The sequence below is a fragment of the Perca fluviatilis genome, chromosome 11 (assembly GCF_010015445.1).
Source record: "Perca fluviatilis chromosome 11, GENO_Pfluv_1.0, whole genome shotgun sequence".
Taxonomy (NCBI): domain Eukaryota; kingdom Metazoa; phylum Chordata; class Actinopteri; order Perciformes; family Percidae; genus Perca; species Perca fluviatilis.
The window spans coordinates 3,234,128-3,255,015 of record NC_053122.1 but is presented as its reverse complement, the minus strand read 5'-3'; the positions used below and the strand labels follow the sequence as shown (position 1 = coordinate 3,255,015).

Genomic DNA, 20,888 nt, shown 5'->3' with positions numbered 1-20,888 from the left:
ATGAATATAAACAATATAAGTATAAACATATACAAACAGTATGTATTAATAAAGATAAAAAATAAATGTAAACTAAGTAATAAAATATGTTAGACAGTAGTAAAAAGGAACGGTAGAGCAGAGTATGTACAGTGGCATGTAGAGCCAGAGGTGGAGTGTGGAGAGAGTCAGGGTGGGTTCCGGGCCTTGTTGATAAGGCTTGTGGCGGAGGTGAAAAAACTGTTTATGTGGCGTGTGGTTTTGGTCCTGTTGGACCTCAGTCTCCTGTCAGAGGGGAGTGGCTCAAAGAGTTTGTGCCTGGGGTGGGAGGGATCGGCCACAATCTTTCCAGGACACTTCAGAGTCCTGGTGGCGTATAGGTCCTTCAGAAAGCCGATTTTTCCCCCCCCCCCTCTTTTCCCTAAACCACACCCCCCCCCTTCCCTTTTTTTTTTTTTTTTCCGCCGCCACCGCCCCGGTGGAGGAGGGTGAAGGAGGGAAGAATGACCTCTTTTTTTTTTTTTTTTTTTTTTCTTTTTTTTTTTTTTTTTTTTTTTTTTTTAAATTATAATAGTAGACACCCCCCCTCGCCCCCCCCCCCCCCCCGCAAGAAAAAAAAACCCCCCAGACCGAATCGCACTATAATGCTTTTTGGGGTGACCGGATCAGGAAATTCTACTCTGATCAATGCAATGATCAACTACATAGTTGGTGTAGAATGGAAGGACAGTTTCAGATTCAAATTAATTGATGAGGATCAGTCAAGATCACAAGCTGAAAGTCAATTCAATTCAATTTTATTTTATTTATAGTATCAAAACATAACAAGAGTTTTCTCAAGACACGTAACAGATAGAGTAGGTCTAGACCACACTCTATAATTTACAAAGACCCAACAATTACAGTAACCTCTAAAGTCACTTTGTACAAAATCAAACAGAACAGTCTTGATACTTAGAGACGGAGACTTTAATAACGTTGACCAAGAAAAGCTCAAACATAAATGTGTCCAAGATAACGACTTTTTTTGTACAAACACATTTCTCTAGGAGTTATTTGCATGTGCTGTTCACCAAGAATGGAAACAGATAAATGGGTTTGTGTATGGCAAAGGAAAGGTAACCCTGTGTTGTATATTGACAACAAATGAACCTTGAAACCTGCTGCTTTTTCAGCTATTCATTAGGTGGATGAGGAAAGGAAGGAGGTCAGTAGTAACAGACTGAAGAAGAGAGAAAGCAAAAGAAGATAGTAAAGGTTATCCTTCTCCATACTATAACGTACATGTGTGTGTACTGAGAGGTGGAGCAACACTGAAAGAGCATAGCTTGTACGTCACATTTCCCATTTCTTCAGATTAAAGATAGTCTCAGATACCGCAGTGCTGCGGTGGAGACAAGTCTCTGTGTTTCTCTCTGAAGAACAATTCCACAGAATACATCAGGTTTTTATCAACAAACAGCAGAATCTGCGCCAACAGCTGGTGAGTACACTGTGCTACAAAGGTAAAATACACTAACTCAAGACCTGCTCAAATTTAGTTAAAAAATGACATAAAAATATGTCATTTTTTTATCAGAAAAATATGTACATGCTGTGAACTACAAAACAGAGGTATTAGTCTCATAGTCCTAAATCTGTGATGTTTTAATTAGTTCAGGAGGTTACAGTAACTTAAAATAAGTAATTGATGATGATTATCTGAAATCTAACAGTTGACATCTAACTTTCTGACATTAACCTGGCAAGGGGTGGCAGTAGCTCAGTCTGTCTATAATAAGAAAACATTTTATTTAATTTTTTATTTAAGCTTTATTTAACCAGGTAGGCCATTGAGAACAGGTTCTCATTTGCAATGGTGACCTGGCCAAGAAAACCATAAACGTGCAAGACAACATACAGTTTCACATTCAATACAATACAGGAATACAGAATACAATAGGCTACATAAAGTACAGATTAAGTAAACATTACAAAGCTGGCGCAAAGTGAGGTGTAAGTAAGACGATGGATATGCGAAAGTGATGTGATAATAACACAATGTACATGAATAGGCAGTCTATAACACTGCTGTAATGTAGTAAAGAGTCAATATAAAGTTAATGCAAGTAGTGGTCTGGTTAGTGATATAGGTCAGTAATAACACAGTAAACCGGAATAGACAGTTTACATAAATGCTGAATGTAGTGAAGAGTCAATATACAGTTAGTGCAGATTTTGAAAATAACAAACGGAGTGAAACAATTTAATTTCCCCAAGAAGGATTAATAAAGTATACATTAATATTAACAACATATAAAATAGCTGTGGACTAAGGCCTTTCAGTTCGTTCAGCCTCACCCAAAGGCTATGAACGTTAAAATGACTCAGCAGCTCCTCTCTGTTAGGAAACGCCCTCTAGGTTGTGATTAAGCTGTACAGATAAAGGTTATCAGCCGAACCAGCAGCAACAGTTGCAGTAGAAGGTGGTGTTTGAGGCAGTGTGTTATAGCAGCCACCAGAGGGAAGCATTGAACAGGTTTTAATCCTGAGAGCAGCTGTCAATGGACAACAAATATGAGGAGAAAAAAGACCTAATTTAATGTGTCATAGGTGCATTGCTATTATGGAGGATTTGCACTGTAATATTTTTATTTGTAATCTTCTACATGTGTGTGTGTAACACACAAGTGTGCGCCCGCTGTTCATGAGCTTAGGAGCATTTTACTAATGCTCTGTTAAAATAACAATGAAATGCTGTTATTGACTTTAGACCAGGTTTTTATTGGTCAATGGCGCGATCACTTCCCGCTGCCTCAAGATAGCAATACTCCCAGAATTAGGGTTGGGTATCGTTTGGTTTTTTTTCGATTCCGGTACTAAATCGATACTTTAAAAATGGTGCCGGTGCCTAAACGGTGCCTGAACCGGTACTTTTCAATAAAGTAAAAAAAAAAATAAGAAGAAAAAAAATAAGGGTAGTAAACAACAGTCAGTGACTTGTTTATTGCTAAGGCCATGGTCAAAATTAAAGATTTAATAATAATGTAATAACTATAACAATAACAATAACTTATTTCACCAGTAAATTGCTGTTGAACCCCAGATGGGAAAAGGGTATTTTACAATTACTGTGAATGCACCACGAGGCTACCTGTTTTAAGTGAATGCACCGTCTGTGTTGTTTAATTCCGACAACGGCAGCTGCGAGTGAACGCACCGTCTGTGTTGTTTAATTCCGACCATATAAACATACTGTATATCTATGAAATGACAACGGCAGCTGCTGCTGCGCTCGCAGAGCAGACTGTTACATCCCGCTGTTGAAGTCCTCCACAGTGAAATACAGTCACACTTTACACTGTTTAACGTTAGCTGTCAGCATTTTACCGGTGTTTAATCCAGCTGCTAGCTAAAGGTAGGCTAACGTTACATGCTGTCAGGTGTAGTGTAAAGTCAAGCACCGAAATGAGGCACCGAAACTTTCGTTCTTATTCGGTCTCGTTACTACCGTTTACGTCGGCACCGGTTCCCTATTGGCACCGAGTTTCGGTACCCAACCCTATCCAGAATGCACCTGAACACACCTCCCTGTAAGACCAGCACGCCCATGGGCGCAAAGATGAATCTTGACGTGAAGTGAAGATTTTCATAAGTCTTTGGGTATTGCTATTTCATACGTGTACAAAAAGTAGCTTCATTCAGCTTATGTGAGTTATGTTAATAAATGTAAGCGATGTGATGCAAGTAGCTCTTGGCCACTTTAGTTTTTTTTAAAGGAGCCCTTAGATGAAGAAAGGTTGGAGACCACTTGTTGCGGCTGTAAGCAGTCCAACAAAGTGCTGCTGCGAGGGACTAAACACTGAGAGATGCATTAACCCTAACGTTGTCCTCAGGTCAAATTTGACCTATTTTTTAAAAAGTTTCTATATCAGAAATTTAGGTTTCTTTAAAAAAAATTGTTCAAAAACATAACATGGATGGTTCCATACAACCATTACTCTTAACAAGTAAAATAAATGGTCAGTTCACTACTTTTGTTGAATTTGGGTGTGTTATTCAATTTTATATCATTTGAAAAAAGAAGAACGTTGGAGAAAAAGTGACAACAATTTTTTTAAAAGTGCAGAAAAATGGATAAAGACATCCACAATAACATCGGAAATTTGTGACAAAAAAATTGGAATAAAGTGACAATTTATTTTGAAAAAAGTGACAATGTTTTAAAAAAAAAGTGAAATTGTTTTTTGAAAAAAGTGAAAAAATGTTTTGAAAAAAGTGACGTCACCAAAAAAAGTTTTTATTTGAAATTTTGACCCAGAAAAAGAAAAAGTTGCATGGTCAATGGGAAGACAATACACGGGTTATCACACTGTGACACACTCGAGATTGTATTGCAATCTCCACACGTAAAAAATACAACTAGTACTGCAGTTACCAAATGTAAAGTTACTTTGTGAGTCGAAATACATGCGTTAGTGTGGCGGTCAACAGAAAGTATTCACTCCCAGGCTCATCCCCACTCTCTGTCAATGCCCAAAAAACAGGTGAAGCAAACAAACATAATATTATCACTTCCGCTCAAGCCGCGATGAACACGCCCACCACCTACAATATCAGTGCACAATTCAATATATAATATAAATGAGACCATAAACAACATACAATATGTGGCTCCAACATCGCTGGTATATATATTTTAATAATATATTATAAGACAAGTTGTATGAAAATGGATAGATATATGTACACAAAACAACTTTTGTTGATGAAAATATAAACTGAGGTTGCAGTCTAGTTAGTAATGTGAAGTAATGCAATAGATAGAAATGGAATGAAGGGATCAATCTATTGATGAATAGGTTGATATAGATAATATAACCCACATGACAAAAGATATGTACATAATAGTATGGCAAAATGGGTATATTACGCTTTGACATATTTGGCATGTTAAATTATTTGGTATAAACCTGATCCTCTTTTTGTATTATAACCATAGAAATAGAATGAGAGTAGAAGGGACACTGAACTGTTTCTCATGATTATTTGACAAGTTCAAAAGAAAATGGGGCTCAGCATTGTGCGTTGACCTTAGAAACAGAATGAGCTAGCCCCCTACAACAGTTACTGTTCTTTGAAATGGCAAGTCAACATTTATATAACACTGCTTTACAGAAACAAAAAGGAAGACAAACAAAATGAGTTTAAAAAAAAACATGGAAACATAACAAAATTAGGATGTTGTAATTTCTGTTACATTTGTTTCTAACCTGTCTGATTGTCTGTTTCTCTACAGTGATGTCAACCTTGTTCCCAGATCTCAGATATTAACTAGGTGAGTACAAATTTATTATGATAAAAATGATGGACAAAACTACCAAAACAAAATGCAAGTTATAATAAATTAGAATGATCCTTGAGGTAGTCTGCAGACTAAAGGCCTTAATGTTTTTTAAAGCAAGGGTTGATCAACTTAAAAAACTTTTTTAAATGTTTGAAGAGTAAAGTAATGATTGCATAGTAGGAGATATAGTGTATTTAGATGGTTAATTAATGAATTATAATAAATTTATATTTAATTTATAGAATGTCTTTACTCTATTTTGGCTATCAACAATAATTTTTAAATGTTAAAAAATAATAAGATCGGGGCACCACTCTCCCTAGGAGAGAAGGTGATAGACATGCCTTAATTCAGTCTCATTTACAACAACATTGAATGCACCATGAGCTCACAAGGTCCAATTGAATGCAACATTAAGTCCTGCATGTGTTGTTTCTCTGGCAGTGTCCATGATGTCTCAAATTCCAGCTAGTCTACTCTGTGTCTTTAGCTGCAGACTGTGACAGTGATGGAATCCTTTCCCAGGAAAAACAGCCACAATTTAGACCGTTTAGCTTTCAGCATTTTAACCATGTTTAATCCAGCTTCTAGGTAACATTAGGCTTAATGTTGCCTGCTGCCGAGTGTATTGTTAACTAGCGTCACATGCAGTGATGCTTCTGTTGCCTGTAAGGTCCATTTTGGAGCACCAGAATGCAGCCCAGGCATTTAATTGACCGAAATGAGGCACAGAAATCTGCGTACCAATTAGGGGCGGGAATCACCAGAGGCCTCATGATATATTGCAGTGTATTACCTTTTTTCCAACTTCAGATTTTTCCCATTTTCAAATGATGTCCCCAAAGGAAAATTTTGTCAACATCTGTTTTATCTAAAAAGATACATTTCTGTTTGTTCATCTCACTTCAATTGTATTGCTGTGTGGGGAGTGTCAAGGAGACAGACTGGCCAACACATATATCATAAAAGATCGATAATTGGCATCTGTGTATCGATACAGTATTGCCACAAAAAATATTGCGATACTATGCTGTATCGATTTTTTCCTCCACCCCTAGTACCAACATGTGAAGTTAAAGAGGCATGTCAGCAAAGACAGCCCAACAACGTCCAAAGTAGTTACTTAAAATGTAAACATCAGTGTCTTTTGAATCTAGATTAGAATCTCCAGTTGTGTCCTCTGATGCAGTCTATATTCTTGTGGGATGTAAGAGCCTGTAGCAGATCTCAGCGTTTTGGGGATTAAAGATGTCATAAAGAGGTAGTCTTTCATAGTCTTCTCCACAACACTGGAAAGGAAAGGTCTGGCCAGTCCAAACAACATTTCTGGATAGGAGAGAAACATGCTCTGGTTTATTGGTATTCCTTTAAACCAATCACAATCACACATCACAACAAATGTTTTGGTGGAACATGTGCATGTAAGGAGGCAAGTTCTGGAATTAAAATGGCTGTCGAGTGTGTGATGAGAATTTTATCCAAGAAAAAGAAATATAATTTGATTGACTATAGCTGATATAGACTAATAAAGAGGACTTCCAACTGTCATTATGAAGTCTTTAACAGACTTTCCAGTGTCCAGGTTCTGGATGAGTTCAGGTACTCACCAAAAGGATATTCGCTGTACAGAGAAATTACAATACAAAATATTGTGGGCTGATATCGATAATGATTTCTTTGTATCTGTATTCTCTTCATGGTCATTTTAAATATATATTTTGGTGTATTGCATATAAATCTAATGAATTATTATTATTTTGTGGTTATTTTTAAAGACATTTTGCATCAGTTTTGATTCATTTATACATCTGTTTGTGATCATTTTCATGAAACATCCAATTGTATAAATTGCCAACTTCTTGCTTTTGAGTAATGTTTATGTTTATTGCACTAATTAAAGTCAAAATGTCAGGGTGGTTTAACATATAACCAAATATTTCAGTCAGACAGGTGAACTAACAAGTTGTTATCCATTTTTGTCCAGTCCAGACTGAGCAATGGACTCTGGAGCCAGCAGGACGATGGAGATGGCGGCGCTCGGCCGGCCTTTTAGCCTCGGGATGTTGTACGACTGCCGCGAAGACGCAATCGTCCCTGGTAAGGATTCTTAACGCTTCACCACCAAACTTTCATCGTAGACATATTCAACAACGTTTTATCTCAGATCTTTTGATCAGTTTAGCTCATTTTACTGGGGAGCCAGATTATTTCAACGTGATCAGTCACTGCTGCACCGGGAGGTATTTTACATTTCTGGAATCTGTTTCATCCTGACACAATGTCCTGGATATTCTGGAGAACTCACAGATCTTTCTGTGACCAGTTATGAACTTCTTTCTACCAAAGAAGTAACACCAAATAAGGTTGTATCCAAATGTACTACAGCCGCGCCAGGTGAGCCCAGCAAATTTGGCATGCCCCCAACACACTTGACTGCAATCTGCACCTCTCCGCCGCGTTCAAGAACACAAATGATGCCCTATAACACAAATGATAAATGTCACGAATCCCCCTCTTTTCTCTATAAAGCATAAAGGGCTCTCTTTATTATCAGAATCAGAATCAGAAAGGGATTTATTGCCAAGTAAGTAACAAGTTATTTGCCTTGGTGGTTGGTGCATACATAAACATAAATATATTAAACAGTATTGTGGTGGAAGTTTTCTATGAAGCATCAGAGTAAACAAATATCAATGATAAAAATGAAAACGAATAAAGACTGTTTGAGATTTTAAACCAAAGTCTGGTCTTTGAGCATTTATTATATTTTGCAAAATATGAGAATACAGATTCAAAGGTACATGCAGTACAACTGAATGAGCATTACTAAACTAAAATCTAAACATCACATCATCATATAGTCAAAACCCTCTCTCAAGCCACCCCTCTAACTTTATCTTTTAGCCTGGTCAGAGTTGAAAATAGGACATCATTAGAAGTCAACCCATCCTTACCTTCCCCTCTGCTCCTGTTCTTTTCATTAGCCTAAACAACCCTTTATCTCAGGAGGCAGAAAGAAACATGGTTTTGTGGCCTTCTCTACTTAGTCAGCTAAAAAGTTAAACAAAATGAGAAGCTAGAGTTTCTTAAACAAAAACCACTAGGCTAATAGTTCATGGCTGCTGCTGTCCCTCTCTGGCCTTTAAGAGTCTAAGAGGAAGGAACAGCATTTTTGTGGAGGTTTAAAACAATCTTTAAGCAAATGGTTATAATCATTAATCAATAATGGTTAAAATAAAATTTGCCACCACAGTATGAATAACCAATAAATACCGGAACCAATATGTACAGTATAGCTTTATCATACATGCACTTAGAGGAATTATATCACTGACCAAACAATTCTAAATTTAAGTTTTTTTTAAATAATTTAATCAAGAACAATGATGAGAAGGGTGCTAAAACTTTCAAAATAATAATAATAATAAAGTTTGTATCTTGTAGGACGTAAGAACACCTTCTCCTGTCTGGCTGGTTTTGAAAGTTTAACCTAATTTTTGGTTTTTCTTTTGCAGGAATGACACTGTGGGACCGAGATGACCTGATTAGTCATATTGGAGAAAGACAACAGAACTATAATGATTTTGAGATAGTTGCATCTGAATCAATTGCAGATAAATCTTCAGCACTAAATGTTGAAGCATCACTTACAGCAAGTTTTTTAAGTGGACTGGTAGAGGTTGGAGGATCGGCCAAATACCTGAATGACAGTAAGACTTCCAAAAATCAGGTCAGAGTAACACTGAACTACAAAGCTACCACAAAGGTCAAGGAACTGTCAATGGATCATCTTGGAAGAGGCAATGTGAAGCATCCGTATGTCTTTGATAAAGGATTAGCAACACACGTAGTCACAGCTATTCTTTATGGGGCACAAGCCTTCTTTGTCTTTGACCGCGATGTGTCCGAAAACGAAGATCATGAAGACATTCAGGGCAACTTGAAGTTGGTGATCAAGAAGATTCCCAGCTTTGCCATAGAAGGTAAAAGTTCCCTGAAAATTGAAGACAAGCACAAAGAAAATGTTGACAAATTGTCCTGCAGATTCTTTGGAGACTTTTCCCTTACGAAATCTCCTACATCCTTTCAGGATGCTGTAGAAGTCTACCAAAGCCTACCAAAACTGTTGGGAGCTAACGGAGAAAATGCAGTACCAATGAAGGTCTGGCTGTTGCCATTGACAACTTTAGATTCTTCTGCTGCTAAACTCGTCCGTCGGATAAGTGCAAGGTTAGTTAAAGAATCAGAAAATGTCTTAGAGAACTTCAGTGAGCTAGAAATAAGGTACAATGATGCACTGAGAACCACCACTGCACAGCAGTTCCCACAGATTAGCAAAAAGATTAAAAAAGTTAGAGAACTGTGCTTTGAGTTCAAGCTGGACTTCCAACAAACCTTGGCAAAGAAACTTCCATCAATCCGAGGAGGAGGAGAAGAGGAGGATGGGCTCGCAGAGATCCTGAAGAAGAGACATTCTTCTCCTTTCAACAGCAAAGACCTGAACAACTGGATGGACTGTAAAGAGAGAGAAATTGACACATTGATATCTTTCACCAACATGATGAAAAACACCAAGATTGTTCCATCTCAAAATTATCTGTACAAAGAAAGTCTCAGTGCAGACCATGCTGTGTGTTTTGTCTTCACCTCATTGGGACGTGATGAGCCGTACCTCTCAGCTTTATCAAACTACTTAAAACAAACAACAGACGACTCTCTGGATGCACATACTCATACATGCCAGGAAAAATGGTACGCCTCAAAAGAAGTAGCACAAGTGAGGATTAAAGCAAAGCTCTTCAGTGACTTTGCAGAGGCCAACAAGGAGAACAAGAACATTAAGTTCCTGACAGTGGGTTCAACAAATGAGACACAGAAAGGTTCAAGCATCTACCTTTATAAAGAAGGCTTTCCTGTCAGTGAGAACTTTGAGCCGCCTTCAAAGCCTGAAACAGTGACAGTAAGTTATATAGACCTTAACAGTGTGAGGCTGAAGATTTCTCCACCCAGATTTGGAGCAGAGGACATCACCTCTTACTCTGTTGAGTACTGTGTCAGTGGAGAGGATGGATGGAAACAGAAGACAGAATCAAAAGCTGAAGAAGTCACAGTGAGCGATCTGAGTCCTAACACAGAGTATATGTTCAGATGCAGAGCAGTGACCTCAGTAGGCGTTGGGCCAGCCAATAATGTCAGTGGTTTCACTAAAACGTTACCTTGCAGCCCTCCTGGAAAACCTCGAGTTGAACCGAACTCAAGAGAGATATCTGTTAGCTGGGAGAAACCTGCTGAGCTTGGACAAGATGTCCATAATTTGAGCTACATCGTGGAGTACGCCAAAACAGACAACGGGATGAAAGAGGAAGATCTCCAATGGAACGAAATGATGGCAGGAGCTGAAAAGGCAATAATATCAGAGCTTCAGTCAGAGACAGAATATGTTGTCAGGGTCAGATGTGATTGTGGTAAAGCTGGCAGAAGCAAAGAAAGCATCCCTGTTAACGTCCGTACAACAAAGTTTACGCTAACAGAATCCTTCAAAAGTGCAAGCGAAAAGATGAATTCTGATTCACCATCAGTTTATAAACTGACTCTGACAGAAGAGGATATGAACATCAGTGGGGGTCGAAGATTCAGTTTTGGCAAAGAAAGCACGAAGCAAAATCGCACTATAATGCTTTTCGGTGTGACCGGATCAGGAAAGTCCACTCTGATCAATGCAATGATCAACTACATAGTTGGTGTAGAATGGAAGGACAGTTTCAGATTCAAATTAATTGACAAGGATCAATTGAGATCACAAGCTAAAAGCAAGACCTCTGAAGTCAATGTGTACAAAATCAACCACCAGGAGGGTTTTAAAATCAACTACTCACTGACCATTGTTGACACTCCAGGCTTTGAAGATACAGGAGGCATAGAAAGAGACGAGGAGATCATTGCACATCTGCGCAATCTCTTCTCCGCTAAGCAAAGTGTTAGTGAAATTGACGCTGTGTGTTTTGTAGCTCTGGCTACTTTAACACAACTCACACCATCACAGAAATGTTTGTTGGATTCTGTGCTCTCAATCTTTGGCAAAGATGTGGCAGAAAACATCCGGGTTCTGGTGACATCTGCAGACGGCCAGCAACCACCAGTTCTAAAGGCAATCGCTGCTTCAGATGTCCCATGTCCTAAATCAAAAGACAGGCTTCCAGTTCACTTCAAATTCAATAATTCTGCGTTGTTTACAGACAACATATCATCTGCAGCAGACAGCATGAGTGAGTATGATGAAGATGATGATTTAGGCTTTCATCAGATGTGTTGGAACATGGGAACAAACAGCCTGAAAAGATTCTTTGTTGCTTTGAATGTCATAGACACCAAAAGCTTGACAATGACTAAAGAGGTCCTCAGAAAAAGAGAGCAGCTTCGGAAATTTATATAAAACTTTGCAAACGCAGGTTAATTCTGGGCTAGCTAAGCTTGAGGACGTAAAAGGGACAACTGAACATTTTCATCTGATGGATGAGGTGGACACACTGATAGAGAGATCTACTGAGTGTTTCAACAAACTTAAAGAGAAAACACTGAAGCCAAATCCTCTCTTTACTGCCAAGTACATTGACATGCTTATTGACGGAGAGATATCTGAGGCCAAGCCAGGCTGGAAGCAACGAGTTCTGTCCCTGGAAGCCATACAAAAACGATATCACCGTTTTTTTATACTTCACGAAGAAGTTTGAATCTAGACCCTAACAAGACCTAAACAGAGGGACATTCTAAAACGCTTAACGTGCAAAAATTTAACGTGGTTTAATGTACCTAAACAACGACCAATGATCACCAAATTTCTCATGGCCATATCTTGTCATGACCACTAAGCCTGTCAAAAAAACTAAACCGAAATCCAACGATTAGAGAAGTTCATCCATCCATCCATCCAACTTCGTCCGCTTATCCGGTGTCGGGTCGCGGGGGGAGCAGCTCCAGCAGGGGACCCCAAACTTCCCATTCCTGAGCAACATTAACCAGCTCCGACTGGGGGATCCCGAGGCGTTCCCAGGCCAGGTTGGAGATATAATCCCTCCACCTAGTCCTGGGTCTTCCCCAAGGCCTCCTCCCAGCTGGACGTGCCTGGAACACCTCCCTAGGGAGGCGCCCAGGGGGCATCCTTACCAGAAGCCCGAACCACCTCAACTGGCTCCTTTCGACGCAAGGAGCAGCGGCTCTCGAGCTTCCTCACGGATGACTGAGCTTCTCACCCTATCTCTCAAAGGAGCCGCCAGCCACCCTCCTGAGGAAACCCATTTCGCCACTTGTACCCTGGATCTCCGTTCTTTCGGTCACGACCCAGCCTTCATGACCATAGGAGAGGGTAGGAAGCGAAACGACCGTTAGTCCGAGAGCTTTGCCTTCTGACTCAGCTCTTTTTTCGTCCCAACGGTGCGATAAATTGAATGTAATACCTCCTGCGCCCGATTCTCCGACCAATCTCCGCTCCATTGTCCCCTCACTCTAAACGCCAAAGACAACCCAAGTGCACGAACTCCTTCACTTGGGGTAAGGACTCATTCCCTACCTGGAGAAGGCATTCCATCGGTTTCCTGTCATCGCCTCCGATTTAGAGGTGCTGATCCTCATCCCAACCGCTTCACACTCGGCTGCGAACCGATCCAGTGAGTGTTGAAGGTCACAGGCCGATGATGCCATCAGGACCACATCATCTGCAAAAAGCAGCGATGAGATCCCCAGCCCACCAAACTGCAACCCTTCCCCACCCCGACTACGCCTCGATATCCTGTCCATAAATATTACAAACAGGATTGGTGACAAAGCGCCAGCCCTGGCGGAGGCCAACCCTCACCTGAAACGTTACGACTTACTGCCGAGAACCCGGACACAGCTCTCACTTTGGTCGTACAGAGATTGGATGGCCCTGAGTAGAGACCCCCTCACCCCATACTCCCGCAGCACCTCCCACAGTATCTCCCAGGGGAAACCGGTCATACGCCTTCTCCAAATCCACAAAACACATGTAGACCGGTTGGGCATACTCCCAGGCTTCCTCCAGGATCCTTGCGAGAGTGAAGATCTGGTCCATTGTTCCACGAACAGGACGGAATCCGCATTGTTCCTCCTCAAACCGAGGTTCGACTATCGGCCGAACCCTCCTTTCCAGCACCTTGGAGTAGACTTTACCAGGGAGGCTGAGAAGTGTGATACCGCTGTAATTGGCACCACCCCAGTCTGCCACTCCTTTGTCACTGTTCCAGACTTCCACGCAATGTTGAAGAGACATGTCAACCAGGACAGCCCCTCCACACCCAGAGCCTTGAGCATTTCTGGACGGATCTCATCAATCCCCGGGGCTTTGCCACTGTGGAGTTGTTTGACTACATCAGTGACTTCCGCCTGGGAAATCGACAACAATCCCCCGTCATCCTCCAGCTCTGCCTCTAACATAGAGGGCTTAGTCAGATTCAGGAGTTCCTCAAAGTGCTCCTTCCACGCCCTATTACCTCCTCAGTTGAGGTCAACAGTGTCCCATCCTTACTGTACACAGCTTGATGGTTCCCCGCTTCCCCCTCCAGGGTGGCGAACAGTTTTCCAGAAGCACTTTGGTGCCACGAAGTCCTTCTCCATGTCTCTCCAAACTTCTCCCCACCGCTGCTTTGCCTCTTTCACGGCAGAGGCTGCAGCCCTTCGGGCCCGCGTTGCCCTGCAGCTGCCTCGGAGTCCTCTGGGATAACATATACTGGAAAGACTCCTTCTTCTGTCTGACGGGCTTCCCTGACCACCGTGTCCACCACCGGTGTTCGTGGGTTACCGCCCCTTGAGGCACCTAAGACCCTAAGACCACAGCTCCGCCGCAGCTTCAGCAATGGAAACTTTGAACATTGTCCACTCGGGTTCAATGCCCCCAGCCTCCACAGGGATGCACGAAAAGCTCCGCCCGGGTGCGAGTTGAAAGTCTGTTGGACAGGGCCCTCCTCCAGACGTTCCCCAATTTACCCGCACTACGTTTGGGCTTACCAGGTCTGCCGAGTCTTCCCCCACCCCTGACCCAACTCACCACCTGATGGTGATCAGTTGACAGCTCTGCCCCTCTCTTCACCCAAGTGTCCAAAACATACGGCCTCAGATCAGATGAAACGATTATAAAATCATCATTGACCTTTGGCCTAGGGTGCTCTGGTACCAGGTACACTTATGAGCATCCCTATATTGAACATGGTGTTTGTTATAGACAATCCATGACTAGCACAGAAGTCCAACAACAAAAAACCACTCTGGTTTAGATCAGGGAGGCCGTTCCTCCCAATCACGCCTCTCCAGGTGTCTCCATCATTGCCCACGTGTGCATTGAAGTCCCCAGCAGAACAATGGACGTCCCCCCTCCCCACCCCCCCATGCAGGACTCCACTCAAGGTCTCCAAGAAGGCCGAATATTCCGAACTCCTGTTTGGTGCATATGCACAAACAACAGTCAGAGTTTCCCCACAACCCGCAGGCGTAGGGAGGCGACTCTCGCTCCCCGGGTAAACTCCAACGTAGGGGCGCGCGGGGGGCGCTTGTTAGTATCCCCACACCCGGCGCCTCACACCCTGGGCAACTCGAGAAAGAAAAGAGTCCAACCCCTATCCAGGAGTACGGTTCCAGAACCGAGACTGTGCGTGAGGTAAGCCCCACCAGATCTAACCCGGTGCGCTCCACCTCCCGCATTCGCTTTCCCCATTTTCCCAGAGAGGTGACGTTCCCACGTCCCAAGAGCGCGTCGTGCTGCCCGGGTCTGGTCCGTCGAAGCCCCTGACCTTCACTGCCACCCATGTGGCAGCGCACCCGACCCCAGCGGTTCCTCCCACAGGTGGTGGGCCCATGAGCTGGAGAGATGGGAGCCACATAGCTTGTTCGGGCTGTGCCCGGCCGGGCTCCGTGGCAAACCTGGCCACCAGGCGCTCGCCGACGAGCCCGCCGTCTGGGCCTGGCTCCATACGGGGGCCCCGGGCTTCCTCCGGGCAGGGTCACTCCATCTCTACCTTGTTTTTTCATAGGGTTTTTGAATTATAGAAGTTATCTCACATTAACCTTTTCTTCTTCGTTGGCGCCTATGGCGAGGAAAAGGCTTAACGTGGTTTAATGTATCTAAACAACGATCAATAATCACTAAATTTCTCTCTCATATTGCTTCTCATAACCACTGAAAACTGTAAATAAATCAGTGACCTCTTCCATATGACTGATGTTGTTTAGGTACATTAACCACGTTAAGCCTTTTCCTTACAATAGCCTCAATGAAGCAGAAACGCTTAATGTCCAATAAAATACATAATAATTGGACTTTGGGTTCGGTTTTTTGAGAGTTTTTAGTGGTTATGAGGAGCAATATGAAAGAGAAATTTGGTGATCATTGATCGTTGTTTAGGTACATTAAACCACGTTAAGCTTTGTCATGTTAAGCGTTTTAGAATATCCCCCTAAACAGATAACCACCAAGACAAAGAGGAGATCCATTCTGACACAGATAATAAAGAAAAAACGGGACATAGAGTCTCGATACTGAGATACTTAGACTTACATGACTGTGCAAGAAAAACTCAATCCTAGATAAAGCCTTTTCATTTGTACAAAAGTATTCCTGCAGAGTTATTTGCATGTGCTGTTTTCCAAAGGGAAACAGATTAATATGTGTGATGATAAATATTTAAGTGCGACCACATTTTGTTTGTGTACCATTAACTTTCTGTCACCATTACCACCAATGTATAAGTCTGCAGCTCCAGACTGATCTCATGAAGTGGAGTATGTATGACACGTCAATCCGTATGCCATTATTGGCGTATTATCAAGACGCATTCTCGCTTTTTAGCGTGTTTATCAATGCTGTTTGGCCTCCATTGACTTACATTACCTTACGATTGTGTGTGAATTTACGCCGTACTGAGTAGTATGAAATGACGAAAATCCACTTAGGGAGGTTGGTCCGGGGGGGGTGGATGGGTCAAACACAGGACTTTCACCCAGGAGACCTGGGTGTCACGTTTCCTAAACTCAACCGCTCTTTTACTAAATCCAACCCTGTTGTTCTTTTCTTAAACCCAACCGTAGCTTTCTTCTCGCAATAACACGGCAAGTGGCGATAAAGCAATAAGTGGCGTGTATGTTTACGTCCGTTGTATACAACGTAGACATACACGCGGATAGTTCAAAATGCGTACAGATAACACGCCACTTGGCTTAAGAAAGTGGGTGTGTATGTTTACGCAAAGTCATGATGTCATGGTGGCAGCTCTATCTCTGCAAACATTTGTATTTACATTCAGGTTTTCAAACCGCTTTTCAAATATCAGCTTCTTGTTACATTTTTAAGTTTCTTTCTTTTATGAAAAACATAATTAATGTGAATAATGATAAAGACTTATTGTATTGTGTATTCATCAGTCACTCCAGGATTTCGCAATGTCGCGATCGTGCCAATTCACGCAAATTCAACCAATCACCGTGAATTTGGTGATTCCGCAACTTTTCCACAAAATTGACCAATAACCTGAAGTTTCCCGCTACTTCAACCAATCACCGCAGTCCCACGTGCACTCTGAGAGCCAATAACCAAGCAGGAGTGCGAACAGCCACGGGTTGATGATTTCCTTGTTTCTGATGAAGACGAGAAGTGTGTGACTCCCAGCAGTCCCACGTGCCAGACTTTGCAACAGTATGTGACTCTGTGAGCCAATGACCAAGCAGGAGTGAGAACTGGTTGACGTCACACATACATTGCCAAATTAATTTCCTTGTAAGACGAGACGTGTGTAACTCGAACATCTCACATTTACCAACAAAACGTACAGCCAAAGACCGTGCCAAACATTTCAGACCGTCCTGCCAACCTGTATACATTTTAACATCAATGTAGAGTGTAACAATTTAAAAGTCGTTGATTGTACGCTGTAACGATTTTTCTCTCTAAAGTCGCTGAAAGCTGCTGCTGTTTCAATCCTGTCGGCTCTCTGCAGCGGGCGGGGCAGCTCAGTTCCCACAGCGACTGACGTGCGCACACATGCGCACACACACACACACAAACACACACGGTGGATGCAGGAAAAACCAGAGATGAGACGACACGATGACCTAAATTGAGGACAGCTGAGCTTGTTATTGTAAGTGCAATGATAAGTTAAAGTCCAATAAGTAACATTACTCTATCAAGCCGTATGAATGTGTGTCCCAGGCCAGGTTAGGAAATTAACTAACAATGTAAAGATCAACAAGCCACTGACACATGTTCAGATTTGATTCATTCAATAAATTATTATTGTTTGTCTTAAATTTATCAGCCATTTTCATATTATACCAACATTTGCATCATCCTGAGCCTTTTTGGTAAGGTTACTAGGAAATCTTCAGTGCAACAAAAATACAAACATACAACCATCGCGACTTTTTACAAAAGCTCCTGCAAAATCAGGCATTTTGGGCCGCAACAATCTCAAAAAAAGGCAGCGAAATCCTGGAGGGACTGATTCATTAACATGTTACTGTCCTGTCCTGAATCATAAAGAAACGTTTTTTTACATTTACATTTAATACATTTTAATCAGAAATACAGATTTTAGTATAAGGAGGTTCACATAAAGGTTTAAACACATTTCTTTCCTTTAACCCTGTTCATATTTTTAATAAGGATGCACAGAATCCAGGATTGGGCTTCGGATTGGGCTGAATATTTGGGCTTTTTGACAGGGTTTGGTTTCTGCTGAACCTTAGAATTTTTTTCCACTGAACCAAACCCTACGCTTGCACTCGACGTGCTATGCTGGTCGATGTAATGACGGCGCCGTTGATCACGGGAAGGTGTTTACGTAGGTGGAGCGTTCAATGCAGCAGGCTGTGAGAAAGTGAAAATGGAACTGGTGAGCAGAAAAAGTGTTGATACTTTCAGTCAAAAGAAGGCCATTCAAGTCCAGCTACATGTTCAATCTGTTCAATGCTGATTGGTCTGGTGGTGGCGAGGACCCTAAACTATACACAACATGGACGCTGTTACAACATCTGGTCTGAAACATCTGAAAGAATACGAGTTGTGCACGAAGGAATCTCCAGACAGCAGCCAGAATGCAGCAACTTCAGGTACGGCAAAGGAAGGACAGTCACTATTTACTTCATTCATGTGTTTGCTGTGTTCGTGGACTGAGGATGGGAGGAGGATTCCGTATTCGGTTTCGGATTCGGCAGAACCCCAAAAATCTGGATTCGGTGCATCCCTAATTTCTACACTGGGTTATCAGCTTCCTGCTCAGTTTAACATGTTTATCCACTATTAGATTAGATATTAAGTTTATTTTCTTGGAGATTTAAAAACATGAAGACAATGTGCATCATTTAAATGACTCCTGATGCTGATATGTATTTACTCGCAAGTTATTGTCCTGTGGGGTAATACGATGGCTGCCACTGAAAGATGGAGAAATGATTCAATAATAAACAATAAATAAATGTTATTACGCCTCAAGTGATGTCTGTTATCCTCTGATGTGTCAGTGTGGCTTTCTTAACTCTCTGCAGCTGTGTGTAAGTTCTCTCTTAAAGCTGCTGTAGGTAAGATTGTGAAGATCCAGGACTTTGCCAACAAATTTGAACCACGACAACTTCTCAGTCCCTCCCCCCTTTCTGCTGCAGCCCAAACCGTCTCCTAAGCCCCTCCCAGACAAGGGAGTGTGACAGAACTAATGTCATGTCAGAAAACATTTTCAATAACTAAACACCAACACAATGTTAACTTTACTCACTAACAGTAAAACGATGCTAACTAGCAAACTAACGTTAGCCATTTCAGCATCACATCAGACCGACCACTGTGCTAACGTTACTATCATCCTCACCAACGTAGCTTTGTGGACTTTTGACTATTAATAACCAAGTGAAAGATAAATCATTCATGGTAATTATGTTACCTGTCGAGAAGAAATGTGGCTACGTCTGCATCGTTCTTCAGATCTTTAAAATCCTGCAGCTCACGCCACCTCTGAAAAGCCACTCCAATATTCACCCGAGTTTTGGGAAATCTTGCCTATCGCACTACAGGCTGTAGGTGGTGCAAAAGGAGCTGGATTTTTTTTTATATTACATAATTCATGTAGTTCTACTGGAACATAGGGTCAGTTTCAGCAAATATGACAGAAAGTTAGTTTTATAAGACTTACCTACTGCATCTTTAAGTTAGGGTGTAAAGTCACTAAATGATACTTTGAAACGTGTTAGTTTTATACTAAAGTTGTGTTGATATTTTGGTTGCACCATGGCGACACAACGTTCATCTTAGTTACACTGCTGTAAAGTTCACACTGAACGTTTTCTCTTCCAGGACCTTTCAGGTCACTCTGCTGACATCCACCTCAATCCATTGGACAGCAACGCTGCAAAGTTACTGACTACATTTACTGTAATGTACTTTAGTTCAGTTTAGAGGAACTTGTACTTTACTTTTCCATTTTATGCTGCTTCTCAAAATACTTTCATTTAAAGGTATAGTGTGTTGTTTCTGTCGCACCCATGAGGAAATCTGAGTAATGCCAACAAAACTGTCGATGCACCCACATGATACAAGCCTTCTGTGACCAAGCACCACAATGCTTTTATCCAATATGCACCAAAGCTATGGAACACCCTGGCTCTGTACATCAGACAGGCAAGTTCAGTGAAAATCTTTAAAAAAGACCCGAAAACATACCTGTATATGAGAGCTTTTTGTTAACTCATTTTATCTTGTAAGACTACTCTATCGGATTTTCTACATTGGACTGCTGCTGTTAGAGCTGCAGCCAGTCATAAGCAGATGGGCTCCCCCTATTAAGTCGGGTTCTGCTCAAGGTGTCTTCCGGGAATATGGAAGTTTTTCCTTGCCACTGTTGCTATATGGCGTGCTTGTAGGGGGTTAAGGGTTAAGGCTTGCAATTTTCTGGTCGTTGTGTTTCTGTATATGAATTCATATGTATTATGATTTTATTCTCTATTATTGTGTTAAATGTTGAGTGTAAAGTTTAAAGCACTTTGAGCTGCATTCTGTGTTTGAAAGGTACTATACAAATAAAGCTTATTATTATTATTATTAGGGCCCGAGCAATGAAAGTGCAAGGACCTATTGTTTTTGTAAGGATTCCTTCATCACATTTTTGAGGGGATTAGAATGCACGAAAACTCACAAAAATGTGCACACGTCAGAACTGGTGAAAATTGCAAAGTTCTGCAGTGATTTGACTCGGGCGTTGCCAGGGGGCTCCATAGTGCCTCCTAACGTGCACCTTAATTTGGAAAAAAGTAATAAGTTAATATACCAAATCTGTACTTTAAGCAAGTTATGGAGGACCAACTTCCTGTAGGTGGGTGTCGAAACAGGAATGGTTGTATCTTGGCAAAAGTTATTCCAATTTACATGAAACTTAGAAAGTCTGGTCTACAGGTGATATTGAGCCACCCCCTATACTCTAGCCACACCCATGTACACAGACCACGACCCCTTTCATAACTTGTGAACCGTTTAAGGTAGACTCTTGTGAGAGGTATCATTGAACTCAGCAAAACAGAGCCTTAATATCATTCA

The 20,888-nt window shown here is 41.5% G+C and overlaps 1 protein-coding gene across 3 annotated transcripts; it reads left to right on the top strand.

Annotated features, from left to right (window-relative positions):
* The first annotated feature begins 646 nt into the window (after window positions 1-646).
* On the top strand, window positions 647-20,648 carry LOC120568006 (stonustoxin subunit alpha-like). Of its 3 annotated transcripts, XM_039815178.1 has the most exons (5): window positions 647-1,462; window positions 5,258-5,296; window positions 7,290-7,402; window positions 8,821-11,571; window positions 19,653-20,648. In XM_039815178.1, exons 3-5 carry the CDS (start codon window positions 7,303-7,305, stop codon window positions 19,673-19,675), a joined length of 2,874 nt encoding a protein of 957 aa, XP_039671112.1. In that variant the 5' UTR covers window positions 647-1,462; window positions 5,258-5,296; window positions 7,290-7,302; the 3' UTR covers window positions 19,676-20,648. The 3 variants fall into 3 exon arrangements, with proteins under 3 accessions (XP_039671112.1, XP_039671111.1, XP_039671110.1); XM_039815177.1 differs by lacking the exon at window positions 19,653-20,648 and having other exon boundaries at window positions 7,295-7,402; window positions 8,821-12,141; XM_039815176.1 differs by lacking the exon at window positions 19,653-20,648 and having other exon boundaries at window positions 8,821-12,141.
* The last annotated feature ends 240 nt before the right edge of the window (window positions 20,649-20,888 follow it).